The sequence below is a fragment of the Zosterops lateralis genome (genome assembly GCF_965231275.1).
Source record: "Zosterops lateralis genome assembly, chromosome: 8".
In the NCBI taxonomy this organism is placed as follows: Eukaryota; Metazoa; Chordata; class Aves; order Passeriformes; family Zosteropidae; genus Zosterops; species Zosterops lateralis.
In genome coordinates, this window is record NC_139768.1 from 14,902,901 (window position 1) to 14,921,589 (window position 18,689).

At 45.4% G+C, this 18,689-nt stretch overlaps 1 protein-coding gene across 3 annotated transcripts in view; it reads left to right on the forward strand.

The window, feature by feature from the left end:
- The window catches only part of ARMH3 (armadillo like helical domain containing 3), a 122,696-nt gene extending 104,705 nt beyond the window's left edge, over positions 1-17,991 (forward strand). For all 3 annotated transcript variants that reach the window (XM_083866731.1, XM_083866733.1, XM_083866732.1), the window contains exons 25-26: positions 9,609-9,725; positions 15,620-17,991. In XM_083866731.1, coding sequence (XP_083722857.1) covers positions 9,609-9,725; positions 15,620-15,712 — 210 coding nt within the window. In that variant the 3' untranslated portion in view covers positions 15,713-17,991. The remainder of the gene's footprint in view (positions 1-9,608; positions 9,726-15,619) is intronic.
- Positions 17,992-18,689: the final 698 nt, after the last annotated feature.

An 18,689-nucleotide genomic window follows, 5' to 3' on the forward strand; every position in this document is an offset into this window, starting at 1 on the left:
TCTCTGTTATTCTGCAATCGTTATATCCAAAGAAGACCGTAGTGGCTGTGTGAGGGGCACAAGCTCTCTTGGATTCTCTACTGATTTCTGTGAACCTGACCAGGTGATGTGGTTCCAGAAGCCTCATGGGACTGCAGGTGTTTGATTAGACCATAACCAGAATAAGCCTCCCCATTGTTTTTTCCTTGGGCACAATTAGGTTTTAGTTTCTTCAAACTGGAGCACTGCACTTACTTCTGTCTGGGTTTGATTGAACAGAAAGGGCTTTGTTGCATATCGTGCCTTAATCTATTCTCTAGGCAGCCTTCTTCATGAGCTAACTGTCTTCTGGGCAAATTTGAATTTCTTTACTGAGAATGAGTTTCTCCTCTGGTGTACATCAGGTATCCTGTTGTCATTTCATCAAGACAATCTCAACTGAAAGCTGTGTATTTGATTTCCAGCATTTGCCAGCATGCTTTCTGGCTACTGGTCCTAGAAAGATTTTATTTCAAACCTTTTCTTAAAATCTTCACCTACCATTTTCAAGATTCTTATATCTGTCTTTGATTTCTTTAATAACTTGGTATGTCTTGGCTTCTCAGTTCAGCTGGAGCAGCAGTTCACAACTTAAAACTCTTTTATCTTGTTTTGGGGACCAAGGTTACTGGTCTTGCTTTGGTCAGTTAAATGGTGCTGAAGAGCTGCTGCTGATTATTTTTTCCCTCTGTGTTCAGGAGGACAAGGTCTTCTGTAAATAGAGAATTGCACCAAAGGTTGCACACAAATCACAGCATTCATTTGCTGAATGCTGGTTAGCCACTTAGGCTGAATGGGTAGCATGAATGATAACAGTGAGCATAAGGATGCTCTTGTCCTCTTGTGTGATGTTTTGGTGACAGCAGTTGATTTACTGCTCTGTGAGAATGCAGCTGGTAGATAAAAAGCTTCTCCTGGAATAGCCGATCACATTTCAGCACTTAGGTTAATTGTAAGCACAAAGGGGAAATAAAAAAATTAACGGTCCAGTCCATTGCTATCTGCAGTGCATTTTGAGCCTTGGCAGAATTGCAAGTGCTCTTACGTACCTAGCAGTGAGAAATGTTTTCATAAATGCCACCAGCTGGAGATAAGGGTTCACAGCTCCAAAATGGGCTGTAACTCCAAAATAGCAAATCTATCCATCTATCTCAGGTTTTTATGCTCCTGCCATCATCCTGGCCTTTCTTAAGGCTGCCTGCCTTTCTCAACAAAATCTGTAAAAGCAGGCAGGCTTAGTGAGTCTCGTTCTGTTTCTGGTGTATCTCCCCTTCCAGATCTAAATCTGCTCTGGAGACTGCTTATAATATTAACTGATAATTTTTAAGATAATTTGTTTCAGGATCTTTGCCTTCTTTTCCTCTGCCTGGGTTTTGAAAGTGGCAGCGTTAAGCAGTATATGGATGTTTGTTCCCTTTGAAGAAGCCCACTGAACCCATTTTCCTTCCTTGAATGGCATAGAGTTGCCTCCTCTGTTTTCCCTGGAAAGCCTGTCCCTGCAGTCTGGGACAGAGCACCCAGTGTCCCACAAATACAAGGTTCTTTGTACCAAGTAGGATATTCTGATTAGTATAAACCCACTGACCATCTTTGAAACTGGGAAAGGTGGATTGGTCTCAAGAAAAAGCAGTGTGAGGCTACATGCATTTTTGCTCCATGTGCTCCAAACCTGAATGAGTTGAGCAAAGTGCATTTAACACACGTGGGAGTTGTTGTGTGTATGTAACAAATGTGACTTCTTGAAATTACTCTGCAGCAAAACGATTCCTGGCATAGGCTTTCTGGTAAGGTGGGCAGGCCTTCAGCTACCTGACAGCTGGAGCTCAGAAGGTGATGTAGCACAGCACTGCCTAGTCCTAGTGATGGCTGCAAGAAACGTCCAGGGTTATCACCACATTAATCTGTTCTGCTTGTCTATACCTCTTACAAATTAAGTGCCCTCCAAGCTGTGCACATAGGGACCATATGTTTCACTTGTTACTTGCCTTTGTCCTTGTTTGCAGCCTTACTGCTTCCTAAAGTAGCTGTAGAATGTTGGGAATGCCTGTCCTGTGGGAGCTTGAAGTGGGCACTATTTTGTACATTGACAGTTGCTTCTTGGTGGAGCTGAGTAACAGTTTTGGCTTTGAGGCGTTTCTGAAAGCTGAGTGATTTCCAGATTGGTTGGATCAGTGTGTTTTTTACCATCATTAAAATAAAGTTGAACACCTAAGGCTTCTAATGGATTGTGGGTTTAAAACATTTCTGAAGCAGATAACTCTTGTCCCAAAATAGGATGCCATTTCTGCTAGCAGAGTTCAGAGAACAACAGTAATTTTCTGAGCGAGCTTATAAATTATTTATCTTTAGAAGAAGCACCTGTGGGCACAGGAGAAAGACTGTAACCAAACCCTCACACTCCATGGATAGAAAGTGTTGCCTTTGTAGGCTTGTTCCTTTAAAGATCAGAGATCCCTGTGAGATCATTGAACAAACATCTGAGCTACTGACAGACTGGCTCTATGCTGAGGTGAGAAAAGGGGGTGTGAAATGTCCCTCCTTGATGTTGCTAAGTAAAATAATAATAATGATAATCTTTTATGTATGATCAAAACCTTTTGCCTTGTGTAGAGAAGTGATGAGGCCTGGATTTTGATACCACTCAAGTGCAGATGTATAAAAGCAGTCTTCAGGAAGGATTTGGGAACATGAAAAGTTAGACTTACGTTTGGCTGGGCGCAGAGCAGTTCACTGAAATCAGACAGAGAAGTGACTGGCAGGGACAAAGGATAAACCAGTGAGCAGAGACAGTTCACTTCCAAACTCCAGGAAGCAATGTCCTGGCTAATGCTCAGTGAGCTGAGCAGAGGGAGATTGGTGAACACAAATTAAAAAGTGTCAGAATAAACCTGGTAGGAACTGTGTGCAGAGATCCCTGCACCAACCTTAGCAGTGGAGAGCAAGGTGAGGCTCCTCTCCCTGTTTCCTGGCTCACTCATCTCTGCTATGTGATGCTCAACTTTGTCCATGTGTCCAGCTCCAGATACTGAACAAGACTCCCATGAGTTCCATCAGCTTTGGATTCTCCACAGCAGAACTGGAGCACCTACTCATGGCTTGTTGTTGCCCTGGAGCTCATGGGCACCTGCACCCACCTCTGCAGCCTGTTCTTCTCCCCAGTGACCTCTTACAGTCCTACTGCCCAGCAATGTTGGTACACCCCACATCAGTGGCATCCTGTTTCATACCTCAGAGGAGAAATTTGTCCTTGTTTCCTTTCACTTAATCTTCTGGTCTGGCTGAACTTTGTACTATTGGAAAAATATCCTTCTTCCAGCAATTTTTCCTGTACTCAGAGCAGAAAAGATGATGTCTTTTACTTTGGGAATGACAAATATGTGAGCTGGTGGGGACTTTCTTAAAGGCTCATGCTCTCAGCCCACTGCACAAGAGGGCCATGAGTTCTTCACTGCATATAGTACAAGCTGCTGGATGCAGGAGATCTGGGGCAGGATTGGCAATGTGCTGTGAGTCTTACACATATGTGGCATGGTTACACTTGAATCTGCAGCCCACATCTTTGTCTTTCCCATCAGACCCACTCCACATCCTCTGTATCCATAGATATGTGCTGTACACGCAGCATGTCTTGGGAATCTGAGTTGTGAAACTATCATAGCAACATCCTCCTCCTCTTTGTCTTAGCATTCATGAACATGGAATTATTAGGCATGGCTTGATCAGCGTGGGGGTGAGGAATGGTGATAAAGCATCAGCACTGCATTTAGCTCCAGGATAGCTGCAAAGGTAAGGTAGTGTTGGGTCAGACAAAAGCTCTGTGCTGCTGGTAGTCCTGGATGGGTGCTTTCCTGAAAGCCAGTGTGAACGGCAGCTGCTTCCAGCATGTGTGTGTAGCATTGGCAGCCTTAGTGGAGCCTCTCTCTGAACTTGGCTCCTGCAGACAGAGAAGGAGGAAAGGGAGAAGGAGATGAGTGCAGCTGGGGTTTGGGCAGAGTCTGTTGGGAAATGTGACAGCTGTGTGTGTGTGTTTTTATTTAACTTCTAATTATTTAGTTATGTTCTTTGTCTATGGTTCTTCTGGGGATTAATTTCAACAAAGACTTCAGCCTGCATCAGCAACTTTAAACTTGCTCTGTGAGAAGTGTGATGGCACTTGGAAAAAAAAATCATTTTCCATATTAATTAGAAGTTCCTACTGTAAAATTGATGTCAATTATCCAGCACTTTATTATGGAGAGGCAATAGCCTCTTTGTAGTCCAGGTGTCAGCAGCCTTTTCATTACAATGAGAAATGTTGCTATTCAGTTGAATTCATGAGGAGAAACACTCAGGGACTATGTTGCTGTAGATATTAAGGAGGGAGAAAAAGGGGAAGATTTGTACTAAACCTGGAATAAACAAGGCAGTTTGAGGACTGCAATGTAAAATGCACATTTCTACTGGAATACAAAAACCCTAGGGTCCCTTCCTACAGCCCCCACCCTCTGAGCTGAGGGGACAGACTGCTGAGTTTGCCTGTGGTATCTTGTGCTTTGATATGTTTGGGAGGTGAGGCTGCCAGAATTCCCTCTGTGTGTGGTACACAGGCATTGACAAGCACTCCACCACCTCTGCAGGGTGGAGAGAAGGCATGTTTGGTTGCCCTCAGTTCTTCTGTTTACAGTGGTGCTGATGGGAGGTTGGCATTACATGCCCCATAGACTGGCTGCTCCATCCTTTGGCATTGAACAGATGGGACAGAGCCTCTGGCTTTTCTGTGCTGTGGGGGCTTGCTAGTCCTGACCTGGAGACCCTCCCCCATACCAGCTGTGTGAGCAGCAAGGAGTTGGTGAGGAGGCAAGTGCATTTTAACCTGGGCATTCTTGGGGTGGTGTTTTGCCTTTTGCTTGATGTGAGATCATTCAATCAGTGCTGTTCCAACTTCTCCTGTGTCGTGGTAGTTAATGACTGTCTTATGGGCACTGAGAGGCTTTAGTGAGGTACTGGTGATGCTGACTGATTGCATTCTTGTGCTTTTCTGTGCTGATTAAAAAGACACTGTAGAGACCTTGATTTGTTCTTGCTTCTGTTTTTCCTTTTATTTTTCTGTCATTACCTGTGCATGCTTTCTGGAACCTACCCACCACCAGGTCCTTTGCTGGGTGCTGTGAATTGCTGGTGCTCTCTAATTTTATGTTCCAGTGTGGCAGAGACTGCAGATGCAGATGATGAAAGATTCTGCAGGTTAAAAAGTTACTAAGCAATGAAGCAAATTATGTCTGCCAGATAGATGGGCCCTAGGGCTGCATGTTGCCCATTAAGTTTTACTGCTGGTGCAGCTCCCACTGTGGCGTTGCTGCTCACAGTAGCAGTGTTCTCCTGGGCACAATGGGAATAGGAGACTGCTGCATGTAATCCTTGTGTTTCCCCAGGACAGAATCTTCCAGGAGGACTGGTCTCTCCTGGGGGAGTGCAGTGTGTTGGCTCTTGTTGAGGATCAGTCAGAGGGTGCTCTGGTGCAGTAAGGAAAAAGTCGGTGCGTAGTAACTAGTACAGCAAAATGATGGTTTGTTTTGAATGCTGAAAATTTCAGGGCAGGGGCAATTGTTTCTGGGAGAAATGATTTCAGAGCTCATGTTCACAAGAGGCCACTGACTCAACCAACCAAGATTGTCCATCCAGTTTGCAAGGTAGTGGTGAGCTGGTGGATGGAGCAAAGTAAAGAGCCGCAAACTGAAATAATCTTGGCCCTCTGGGTACAGTGACTTGGCATGGCATGGGTGGGATGCTGCAGAAAGCTGAGCTCCAAAATCAGTCCCTCCTTTGAAAGCCAGCCTTCTTGCCATGTTCCTAAGGGGATGCCTCTACTCACAAGTTGTTGGTGTTACTGGGGAAGGAGGGTTTTATGGGGCATGGCAGTTGTAGCTGCAGGAGGAAGCTGAAATCAGAATGCCAGAGAAAGCACTTGCTGTTCAGAGCAGCTCCTGGTAAGTTGCTTTGGGGACATGCATGCAGGGACATGAATCTCCAGCATTTCTCCAGAACTTCTGGAAAGCAGTCAGTGAGTGAGTGGTGGGGCAGGAGGTTAATTTGATGGCAAATTATCTTTAAATTACAGTGGTGCAGCTCCACTGAGTTCTGGTTTGTTGCAGTGGAAAAAATGAGCGAATGTAGCCTCTGGGGCTGATATAGGTAACTGCAGGAAGGGAATTCAACAGCCTTCCCTCTTCTTGTATTGACCGTGTCTGGGTTGCTTGCTTCCGTCATATTGCTTTTTTAAGAGTCTGATTCCCCTAAGGTAACCTACAAAAAGACTTTTAGATTGTGACTCCATTAGGGTTTATTTTTTTTTCACTGTAAAGATCCAGTAAACCATTAAAAAAAAAGAAATAAAGCTTCCTCTGCATGTTTATCATTGCAGTCTGAGGAGCGTCACATTAAGCTCCTTGAAGATCATCTACAGTTCGATTTTTGTCTGTCCTTGCCTGACACTAAAACTGGTGTTTTTCCAGCTTCTCATGAGATTGTAAAAATTTGAATGACTATTTAAAATCTGTTTGGAAGAGCAGACAAAAGTCCCTTCCTTAAAGTTGCTTCTCACACTTGACCATCTTGGAATTTATGTTTTCTAGACAAGAGACTTCCAAGAAGAATGGGTTGAACAAGACTTTGAAGGAGAAATGCTTTAATCTCAAAATTAAATTGCTCTAGTTCATTTGTATCTGACAGAAAGGTGCAGATAAAGATCTTGTGTGTTTAAGGAAAAAGGCTGTTCTTCCTGCAGTAGTTTTCCTGAGCAAAAGTCAAAGCAATGTATAAGAAGGGCAAAGGATGCTAACACAGTCTTCTATTACACAGAGGATGTGAGTTCTTTGTCATGTGTGTAGGAAGCTGATGCCTTTTAAGTCTTCCTGTTAGATATTCTTAATACCTTCTGCTGCTCTTTGACCTGTCCTCTGTCTAGCAGCTGCATCTTAAAGAGCACATGAAATCATCTCAAGGATGGCAGGTCCTAATCTCAGTAATAGTTTCTATCCATTACAAGGTATGAAGTTGAAATGATCAGTGGGTGGGTTTATCTCAGATCCCACATAGCATTTTTTTCTCAGCAGCAGCAAGAAAGGGAAATTATCAGGCAGTGGGGAGAAGCTGTTTATTTTTAACTTACCCTTTCTTTTTAAGTTCTATTTCATAATTAAAGGAGATAAGGAGTAGAAGCCAATGAAATACATAGCTGAATGGATAAGCTGATCTCAAACTCACTGCGGAGATTACAATAAGTAACAAAGTAGAGACTTTGTGGGCCTCTTTTTTCTTCCCTGTCCTCATCCTAAAGTATCAAACTGAGTTCTTAGCTGGCTTTCGAAGGTGATGCAAGAGGGCGGATTTAAAGGATTCTGGTTACAGCTCACTCTGGTTACAGCTGCCCTCAGAGTTTACTTCTCTTCGCCATGGTTTGAGGATGCCTCTCTCGAGTATCTGAAGAGATCTCTACTCAGAGTTAGCAAGGAGGACTCCTGATTGTTCCTAAAGAAACACTTGCATCTGTTGAGTGTTCACAACTGTGTGGCACTGTGCATGCCTGTGTGTATGGGAATACAAGGAGATTGAAGGGAAGGTTCCTGGGGAGTCAGGTAGCCCTCAATAAAATGCTTTTCCTCTTGAATTACTGCTGGAGAAGCCTGTTCAACTCCTCACCTTTCAAGCCAGGTTCTTCCTCTGCAGCTTATTAGTCTTGGTCAATTTGGCTTCCTCTGACTGACAGGAGCAAGCTGCCAGATCCTTTATTGCTCAGAAGAAGGTGCATTATGCTATTACACTTGGTCCCTAGTGGATAGTTATTCCTGTGCCCAGGTGGCTTTCTTTCATCATTGCTCTTGGCTCTGCAATACTTCTTGTAGCTTCTGCACACAGGAGCAAGAAGGGCAGGCTGAATTTGGAGATGGATGTCATTGCAGGGGATTCTTTCTGCCAATGAAGCTGACAAACAAAACAGCATTAGGAAATGAGTACTGGAGAGGAGGCTGCGAGCCTTTGCAACACTGGCAAGCTGTTCTTAAATAACATTGTAGAATCAGAATCAGTGCAGTTGAAAAAGGTCTTTGAGACCTTCAAGCCAAAATACTAATTCCTATCCATAGCTTGCATCTGCAATGCTGGAGGACAGTTGAGCTGCAGAGACTGCTACGTGACCATCTCACCTGGGAACCACTTCTGGAACCCCTTTTTTGCCTCTAGTCCTCATTTGGATGATTCCCTGTAGCTTCTGCCACCTCAGGCCCTAGTATGAGTGTCTGTGCACCACTGCCACATGCAGAGTTTGGGGGAAACAAGCTTTTGAAGGAACCCTAAGCAACTCTAGATTTCTTAGAATAAAGGATGTAAGGACAAGATTCACTCATGGCAACTGCCAGCTGCCTAAAGGGGCAGTTGAGAGTAGCGCTTACATTGTTGGGAGTACAAGTGGAGAAGTGCAAGGGCTCCTTGTTGTTCTGGTCACTGTTGTCTTCAATCCTCTGAAATGCTCCTCTTAGGATCTTTTCTGAATTGTAATGCCTTGGAGCAGGGTCCTCTTTCTTTGCACCTTTTACCATGTATCTTCTTACTGAAGCGTGTCATAAGTAGGGGCTACTGTAGTGCAAACCTCAGATGTTGATATTCAGAGCAAATGGCAACACCCTAAGAACAAAGTTCATGTGTTTAGGAGAATCATTTCAGGTACGTGTTTGCCCAGGAGTTTTGACCTCTGTGGTTCCTTGTAGGAAGATTATTGTCACTAGCCATCTCACAAATACTTTGAGGAATATGTTTGTCCATGCAATGCTTTAAAGCTAAAAGTCATTGTGAGGTCTCTCTTGGTGTTCCCTACTTAGGAAAATGAAGAGTTCAATAGGACAGAGATGTGTAACTATGAATTTGCAAGTATAGCCCAATGCTGGGAGCAGAGTAGGGCGGTAATAAAAGCTGAAACTGCTTTGGTTGCAGTGAAAGCTGACAGTAAAGTATCTCCTGAGCAGAAAGACCCGGATTCATGTATTCATGTCTTTCTAAAAGCAGAGTCCATACCGAGGCTGGTCTTCTCTTAGAGCCTGTCAGAAACTTGTTCCTATCAGGAGAGACATGCAGTGCTCTGTATGGAAGCTGCCCTGAGCAGCTCTAGAAACTGGTGATTTAGCAGGCTGTGAAGGGTGATTCACAAGCCAGGAGGGAAGTGTGGTGGCAAAACGAACCTTGGAATGACCATGGAGCTGGGCAAATCTGTGTTTGTATTGTGCTTCTGTGTTGCATCTGGGTGTACATGTGGTAATTAGCTGCTTGATTTATTCATGTCTAATTCTGATGACAGAAAGCTGCTGCTGTCATGGATACAGGTTCCATCTACCATTCTCATGAATGGAGAAATTCTGTAAATTTCAGGACTGTTCCTTGGCATTAGGAAGACTTTAGTGCCCACCTCCGTGTTGTTAGTCGTGAGCCAAATATTGGCTGTTAAAGCCATCTCTGCTGTGAAAACAGGGGCCAGAGTTGTAATCTGTCTCAGCCTTGGCTCCTCCTGTGCAGAGGAGTCTGTGGATACTGATTCCTGTGCTTTGTTTGGCTGTTTCTGGCAGGTTTTGGAAGTGGTGCGGTCCAACTATGACACGCTGACCCTGAAGCTGCAGGACGGACTGGACCAGTACGAGCGCTACTCTGAGCAGCATAAGGAGGCTGCCTTCTTCAAAGAGCTGGTAAGCTGCCTTGGCTCTGAACAATCAACAGCCCTCTTCCAGAGCCTTTGCTTATGGCCTGGCCAGTTGTATTTGGGGTGTAGCTGAGCAGTCCCGTTACTCCACTGGACTGCCTCCAAAGACAGGGCAGGAGCAGGATCTGGACAGACGCTGCATGTCTGAACAGATCTGAGAGCTCCCTGGAGCTCCCTGTGGGGCTGAAGAGGAACCTCCAGGCTGCTTAGGCCAGCACTGGTCAGATGGTCTCTGTCCCTTTTGCCCTGGGGATTTGTTGTGCTTTGTCGTGGTAAATTTGTATGGGGAGAAGCTGACTGACCTGACTGCTCCCACCTGGGGTTAATCACACAGAGCAACTTTGCTTTTTCGTTGTTATTAAGGGGACCAGGAAGTCTGGTACTGGTGAAACACCTTCCTGTTTATTGCTTTCCTCCATCACTCACAAAAAAGAGTTTCTAAGCAAAGAAAGTGAAGGTGTTCCCTAGTACTGTCTCCATCTGCAAGAGGAGAAGACTGATGGCAGGAAGACCCACAAAAATAATAGAGTAAAGACAAATTTGAGTCTAAATAATTCAGGTTGGTAGTTACAATTCTTCAGCAAGCCAGCTCTAGAGAGCCCTGATGGAACTTTTCTTGTCCAACAGCCACATGGGTGTGGAGGCAGTGTTTTTGTAGTGGCTGGTGTGTGAGGGAAGCCTCATTCTTGAATCATTACAGCTTCGCCAAAGAGAGGGATCTCTAACTTGGCAGCCTTCTCCACCAGTCTGAGAGCTGATTCTTTCTCCCAGCTCTGTCCCTGCTGATTGATGAGTAATTGATGCCTGCCTACTCTATCACGAGTCTCCATGAGTTGGGGCATGTTGTTGTGCATCCCTCTGTCAGCTCTGCTCCAGAACAGGCACCTGAATTGGTTTTGTTTCTTACAGAATGCTTTTAACTCTCTTGGGGTCATTCCAGCCTCGACATTGGGTAGTATATGGGCAAAACCACTTGCTTCTATGCTATTTTTCCATGTTCTTTTGTGCCTGTTTTTGTCTCTCTGGCCTGCTGTTTGGCACAGCTTTCCTGGAATACATGCAAAGAAATTTGGACATAGCTTTCTTTGTCACAGGCTTCTTCTGTTACTGTACCCTGGAAATAAGGCACATTGCTGTTTCTGTTGTCATCTGTTCTGTCCCAAGGGCTCCCACCCTCAGCTGGCATCTCCTTCCCCTTGGCCACAAGACTGCTCTGCTTCCTGCCCATCCCACTTTGCCCTTGGCCTGGCAGAAGCTCAGGCCAGTCATGCCAATTGATTAAAATGACATTCTCAGTCCTATGATCATTACAGCCACAAAACACTTTTGATGAAATTATTTTCTTCCTAGACCAATTTCCAATTTTTTTCAAAATCCCAATTTTGTATCATTTAAGAATCTGTTTATCATAACCAGCTCGTCAACTCCCTTCTGAAAATTGCCCATCCAGGTACCCCTGGGACCCTCTCCTCAAGAGCATATAAAAGCCTGAATAATTACTGTATAAATGTGCTGATTTGACCCAGTTGTGAATCTGTTTAATCCACATCTCTGGATGCCCTGAGAATTGGGACCCTATTAAATGTTCTTTACTCACAGCTACAGAAAATCCCCTGCATTCCATTAAGCTGTTCCCTCAACACAGCGGGAAATGAGCCTGATACGTTATGATTTGTCTTCAGCAAATCCAGTTGGCCTCCCAGCCTCCTCACTCTGTTTTTCTCTAGGTGCACAGTAAGTGATGGCTTTATTAATTGTTCAAACAACTCATCAAAAAGGCCCTAATCTGCCCTGTCCTTCCCATAGCCCCTTCAAACCAGGTACTGGCTTTCTTTTTGTGAAGCTTTTGAGTCTTTACTTCAGCTTCTGTTGCTGGTCTGATGTTGGATAATACCCCCCCGACCCCGTGCTTCATGTTTAACCTCTGAAGTTTGCAAGATTTCATGGAGGGGGCAGAGGGAAGTTGCTGCAATTCTCTTTGTGGGCTGTACTAAAGGAGCAGGGCAAGTGGTGAACTTCAGGTTTCTGAATTCACATTGATCCCATCAGGTCTTCCTGGACAGGATCAGTTTGCAAATGATTCTTTCCATATTCTGCCGGGTTTTCTTATCACTGTCTGCAAATGTTTGCATCAAAGCAAACCCTTCTTGGGTGGGGAATGACACAGACGAGACATTTTCCTTTTCAGCTGCCTTTTTATCTCTCTTTGCTCCTATTAAGCAGGTCAGCAGAAGCTTCCCCAAGCCATTCTGGGGGCTCCTTTATGCTTAGAAATCTTGTTCTCACTTCTTTGACCTGCTTTGCTAATGCACTGCTTCACTTCTCTTGCATTGCCTCAGTGCTGCTCTTTCTTGCTAATCCTAAAGAAAAATCTGCTTTCTTCTCCCATTCCCTTTACAAGGTTTTCAAAGGCTGCAATACTGTGGCCACATTGTGGTGGAAGGTGATGTGCAGTTTGTTTTATCAGCTGGATTTTTTGGCATGTTGTGCTGCCTTTGACGGGCTAAAGGAAGGAAGTTAGGAAGTTTTCTAACACTTTTTATTTCTTTTCCTTTGAAGCTTCAGGGATGTCGTTTGAGGTCTGTGCTGCTTTGATAGAATGAATGGTTTGGATGTGAGCTTTTGGACCCTCACATTGCAGCTGGAGGAACGTGTGGAAAAGGATTTCAGCATCTTTCCAAAACATTTACTGTCTTTGCAGTTAGATAGTTGGTCTATCTAACTCATCAGTCTCATCAGTCTCAACGTAGTCTGATTAGGGATTGATTTCTACAGGGAAAATTACATTAATTTGACTTTTAATTAAGTGTAATAGTCAGTGTAAACCTTCTTCCCATTGTACAAATCATTTAAGGGCTGCTTGTTGATTAGGAATAGGTTTAATTGATGAGACTTGCTGTGAAATAGGAGCGTCAGTACAACCTTGCACACTTCCAGCTCTAATGACACAAAACTAGAACTTAATCATGTTTTCCCCCCATGGTTAATGCCCTTGCTTCATCCATTCTTTCATTTACTCGTCCTTCCACAGGTGATGTCAGCATTTCATGCATTTCCCATTTCTTCAGTGTTTATGGACTAATAGTAAGAAAACAATTTTAAAGCTCTTCTGCCTCTAATTCTCTGGGATATTCTATACAGAAGCAAGAGAGGCCATGTACTCTGCTTGTACTTCCTAGCAGAATGAAAGTTAAAGCTCTGACCTTAATTTCTGCAGTTCTGGGGCCTTTCTATAAGCCAGTCTGGAGGGATCTGGTAAATTCCAGGCTGGCAGCTAGGCTTGGGCTACCCACTGCACTAAGAGCTAGGAGGAGTCCTGGGGTGTATCCTTATGGAGCAGCTTAGGTAGGCTCCAGGAAGCTTCTGAAATTTATCCTTGTTACAGACTGACACCTCTCTGTGTAACTGTTTTGTCTTCCAACTCCAAAGGGGAGATGAGCTCTGGCTCCCTGTGCTGAGCCCTGGTGCTGTAGATAACTTGATTTGGCTTTAATTTGAGCTATTCTTACCTTTTAAGCGGGTTGGCTCAGGCTGCCTGATTTCTCACAGCAGAAGAAATGCTGGGCAGAGAGATGTGTAAAAGTCACTCTTGTGTGTTATCATGCCCACCCTTCTCTCCAGTTTGTGTTAAGGCATATCTACATTCATCTAGACTGCTCTGATCAAAGTTTGTGTCTAAAGCTCCTCTTGAAACCTGAAGCTGTCTTTAAATGAAACTAGCTCCACAGTAGCTACAGGTGAGATCCTCCACTGCTTCACAGGCCATAGGTTTTAGAAGTATTTCCTCTTTTCCTGTGTAAATCTTCTTTGTCTAAATTAGGCTGAGTATTTCTTGCCCCTTCCCTGGGGAGCCAGATAAATATTACTCACTGTTCTCTTTCTGACCTCATTTTACATAATGGAGTGTGTTTGCTCTATTCCTCCTTCTCTTTGCAAACTAATCAGGCTAATTAATTTCTTGTGCTCTACCCCATAGCTACAATTTCTGCTAAGCCCTGTGTTCTCATTGTGCCACTCCAGCCTCACTTTCTGGGCTCATAGAGACTCCTTCTTGGAGACCTTGATGTGTATACAAGCTGGGAATCTTCTACTGCTGGTGCCTGGCTTCTGGCAGCAGTTCCTGAGGCCAGGAGCTCATTACTGCATGTACTTTCTATAGCTGGGACCCACAGAAATGCTTTTAGTCAGAATAAGGACACCGGCTTACACTGCTTGTAGCATCTGCCCCTTTTCTTCAGGCAGTCATATTCCCCAGGGCAGAGAACTCCCCACAGCTCTTTACTCATGTTCTTTCCTTATTGTAAGAGTTGATTGGATCACTGGCGTTGGAGCACTTGGTAGGACTGGGACCAAGTCCTGTCAGTGGGACTCCTGTCTCCTGGCAGCAGGACAGCCCTGTGCCAACCAATGTTTGGAGGCCACTTACAGTGGTGTTTAACACAGGGTACAACCGTGGTTATCTTGCAAGACATGGTCCCAAACTATTTGAGGATGGAGTAAGTAAAAGGACAGCTAAAGAAGAGAGTTGAGAGGGTGCTCCAAGGAAACAAAGATTCCTGGGGTCTCTGCCAAGCATCCCGATGAAGGGGAGTTTGTGGTTTCTGCAGATGACATAAAACTTAAGTACTTTGTCTTTTAGGGTAGACATCTTTGCTGGCGTGCTGGGGTTGTTAGGGTATGTGCAGTAGAGCTCACTGGGGTTCATTTCTCAGCTTTCCCTGTTAACCTCCCAGGTTTTGATTTCCTTTCCTCTCTTACACATTTTGCCTTTTGGGTAGCTTTCTGCCCTTTCCATGTGTTTTTCTCACCAGGGTAGCAAGTGGGACCCTCGGCAGTTTGTGTGTGTGTATATGTATATATATATATATATATGTCTGTTCTTCCAGCCACCGGTGTTGGATTCCTCATTATGCATCTAAATAATTCTTCCCCCAATGCTTCTATAAAGCACAAAACACTAACCAGGTCAGCAACAACCTTATTATCACAGGCTCCAAGTCTCTGGGAACTGTAATCCTGTTGTTTGGATGAGCTTGTGTCAGTTTTGCTTTCTGTCACTGCTGCACAGTCGCTGACACAGATGATGTTTGACTTTGTTTTCTCGTTGCCAAGTGCAGCTGAGACTGAGCCCAGTCTGGGGCCTGCATATTTGGCCAACGAGTCTGTAGGCATGAGGGGGGAAGGGAAGCTGCTGTCAGTAGAGCTGCCCAGCTCTTCTTCATGCTCTGTGGGTGATCAGAAGTCTGAGTGTCATTGAGGGATAAAGGTGTTTCTTCTTCAGAGGCAGTCAGTAAGCCAGCTGCACATGTATGACACTTGGAGTACACACAGCTGGCTCTGAACCCAGGGGTTTCTGCCAGCCTGGATGATAATTTGTGTTTACAGTACAGTGGCCTAGCCTCTGTCCTTTCCTTCAGTCTGTATCTTTGGCTCTGGGGTTCTGGAGCAGGACAGAGGCCATGGCACTGCATCAATCCAGGAAATGCTTGCTGGTACTCCAGTGGGCATTGATAAAATATGATATTTCAGTTGCAACCTGGGAATGCTCACTTCCCCCATCTCTTGGCCCCGGAACAGGAAACACATCATAGCTCATGCATCCACGCAGTGCATCTTCTTCCATCCCTGTCTCATAGGTAATTTACTCTCCTTGCTGGGATGTCACTGTAGACATTCCTGTTTTTCTAAGAAATGGCAGAACCTCAGCATTTCCTTGCTAGGCTGGAGTCTCAGTGAGAGCTTGCTGTAGCAATTGCAGTGGAGCTGTAAATGCAAAACAGCTTCACGCTGAGCATGGAGGTCAGCAGTGTCACAACCACCAGGCTCACACGGAGCCAGGAAGAGTCCCGTGGCTAAAACATCTCGTTTTGTTTCTGTCAGGTTCGCTCCATCAGCATCAATGTGAGGAAGAACCTTGCTTTCAACACGCTGAGCCAGGAGCTGCTGCTGAAGGAATTCTCCACGATCTCTTGAAGCGGGGACGCTGCCGCCGTGCCGGCGGAGCAGAGACGGGCCCGTGTGGGCAGGGACACTGCAGCTCTGCGGCCGGTCACCCCTTGCCTCCTGCCTGCTGAAGGGACTGTGTTTCTTTTAGGGGAACGCCTTGCTGCTGTGTGTTTGATCCCAAAGGAATGTGTTTAAACAGAACTTGGGCTGAGGAGAGGTGATTGGCGTGTTGAGGAGGAAGCAATTTTTTTATGGTGCCATGGGAGTGGGCAGCCATTCCTGTGACATAGCAATGGGAGATTCCCTCCACAGCCTCAGGGAAAATGCACTGGAAATCTTTGTAGCAGAGCTGGGGAGAGCTCACAACTGAAATAATAAAGCCAGCTCAGCTGTGTGAAACTGTTCTGGATAGAGATTGCTCACCTGCTCTATGGGGAAAGCTCTCTGGTCCCTGGTGAGGGCTGTTCTTTTCCATCAGCCTGGGTCAACATGTCCACCTATAATGTAAGTCAAATCCACTGCCGTCCTGTTGGGAATGGCTCTGGATTAAAAAACAGTTTCCCCAAGGAGCAGACCTTGCTCACTGCTGTCTCCTGATGTCAGAAGTGTCACTTCAACCAAGCCATCAGATTACTGGAGAAGGGGAAACTTTGCCTCCAAGGCTGTTTGTTGGCTTACAGGGTCCAGTGTGAGCCAGTATACAAGAATATGGGTTATCAAATGGAGCACTTTGTTACGGGAGACCAGCTCTGCTTGCGGTCACTGTTGCTTCCAGTAGCCCCAGCTCATCTGCTGTTTCTAAGGTAGATGGACATTTTTAGATATTTGGTGTTCATGGGGCAGAGGACAGGCTGACTCCTTCTCACCTTATTGCCCTTCAGAGACCGCTTTGCGACAATCCTCCTCTTCCTCACAGGAACATCTGCCTTGCACAGGTTTGCAGGTGCCTGGTGACCTTCATAAATGAAGAAGTCCCCAGTTTTTCCCTTGTGTGTAGCACACAGTTAAAATGCATCTGGAGAAGTAGTGACTTCACTTTCTCACCCTCATGTCTTCACCAAGCAACTTACAGCCACGATCTGCTGAGGGCTTCCTAAGGAAGAGCTCTGGGATGATGCTGTGGGGCACAGGCAGACCTTTCTGCTCCCAGAACCAGCGCTTCAGAGGTGCCCAGATCTGGCAGAGCCTGTTCAGAGTGCTGTGTCAGGCTCCCAGCTCAGGAATACACAGCATAAACACCCGTTCCACACCCGTTCCCTGCTCATGCATTTTCAGCTCCCAGCAGTGATGTTACGATACTAGGATCTGGCCTGACTTGGTGGACTTAAGTAGAGAAGTTATTTACATCCCAGATCCACAGTTCTTTTTTCCTTCCCCCTAGAAAACAGGTGGTTTTTTTAAAAAGTGCCTAGTCCTGCTCTTAGCCTTGTAGGTTAGTGTGAGTAATGTGGATGTCATGCTCATTTACTACCATTTTTAGGCAAGGCCTTTTTCATGCTAATGTGCGTTAATTGTGTTAATGTTTCATCTTACCTGCTATGAGCATGGGAAACTGAAAGCTGTGTCCTTGGCCACCCACTGGGCAAAGCACTCGATGAAGTCCCTATGTTTTCCTTGAGAGCACTGGCTTCTCTCAGTTGATGATACTATTCCTCAGCAGGGAATTGTCTGGCTTTTAACAGCTAAGCCAGACATTTATTTGCTTTCTGCCATGCAAGTGTATGGGAATGTGTTTGTGTCAGAGGGACAGTGCTCAGGAGAGCAAGCAGGCTCCATAAAATCACTGCTTGAGAATAGGCCAGGGCATGTAGAGGAGGCAGCTTCTCCAGTGGAAATTGAGGAATAGATGTTTGCAGTACATGGTGCTTGTCTGGGGGGGATAGAAGGGGATCTCACCTCTGAGGGGGGAGTTCCTTCTCAAGGAAACTTGAGGTGCAGCCCCAGCATTGTGACTGTTGGAGCATTGAGTTATCCAGCTGTCCTCATGCCTCCTGTTCTCTGAGCTCATTTAGGCTGAGCCTAGACACATACATGAGAGAGTTTGGGATGAGTCTGCTTCTGACTCAAAACCTCTGGAATTTTCAGCTTCTCATTCTGGGCTCATCTATCCTGTCTCCCTGAGGATGGTCCCTTGCTGGGATCATCACAGAAGCCCGGGCATGTGTGAGATCAGTTCCTGAGCCCAGCCCTCATCCAAGTCTGAGCTGGGGAAGACTGTGATACATGTCCTCTTGTCACACTGTCACTGAACCAAGCACTGTAAATGGATGTACATACAAACCTAGAGCTCAATAAATAGCAGAGCCCTGCCTGTCCAGAGTGTGCAGTGTTTGTCCTTCACAGGAGGGAGAGTGGGGTGGTTGTGGGAGTGGCCCTGTCACCATTTGGTGGCACACTGGCTGCAGCAGGGCTATAACCTGCCCTTGGGCTCTTCCTGCCTGTGCAGAAGGAGGCTGTGGCACTGCACAGTGATGCTTTGTCTGTGGTTCAGTCTGCAGGTACCATCCAGTAGTCAGCATCCCTCTTCCTCTTATGTGTGTCCCTGTGGCTGGCACTAAGGAAAACATGAGCAAAGCTGAAAGCTCATGAGTGAGGGATGCAGGGACCTCCCTCCCCTGTGCATGGTGTGTTGCTCTCTGCTGCTGATGTCAGCAAACTCCTGCTCACAGATTCTGCTGCACATTTGCCTGCTTTCTTAAACACCCTACTACTATTTGTGTTTTGAGGCCAGCTTGAACTGAGCAGAAAGTCATTTAAATCTTAATGTTTAGCTTCAGGATGTGTGTGATAGCCTCAAACTTTCCCATATCTGATCTGAGCAGGTGAGTATATTTTGTTATATCTAATTCATAACTCTGTCTGTTATGGGAAGAGCTGTTTCAGAGGCTTGGGGAGTGTGGGGAGGAATCAGATTGCTACCTTTAAATTATGCAGCAGCTGCAGGGAGACAAATATTTTACCAAATAATGACCTGGAAGTGAACTGAATTTGAGCTAAACTTTGG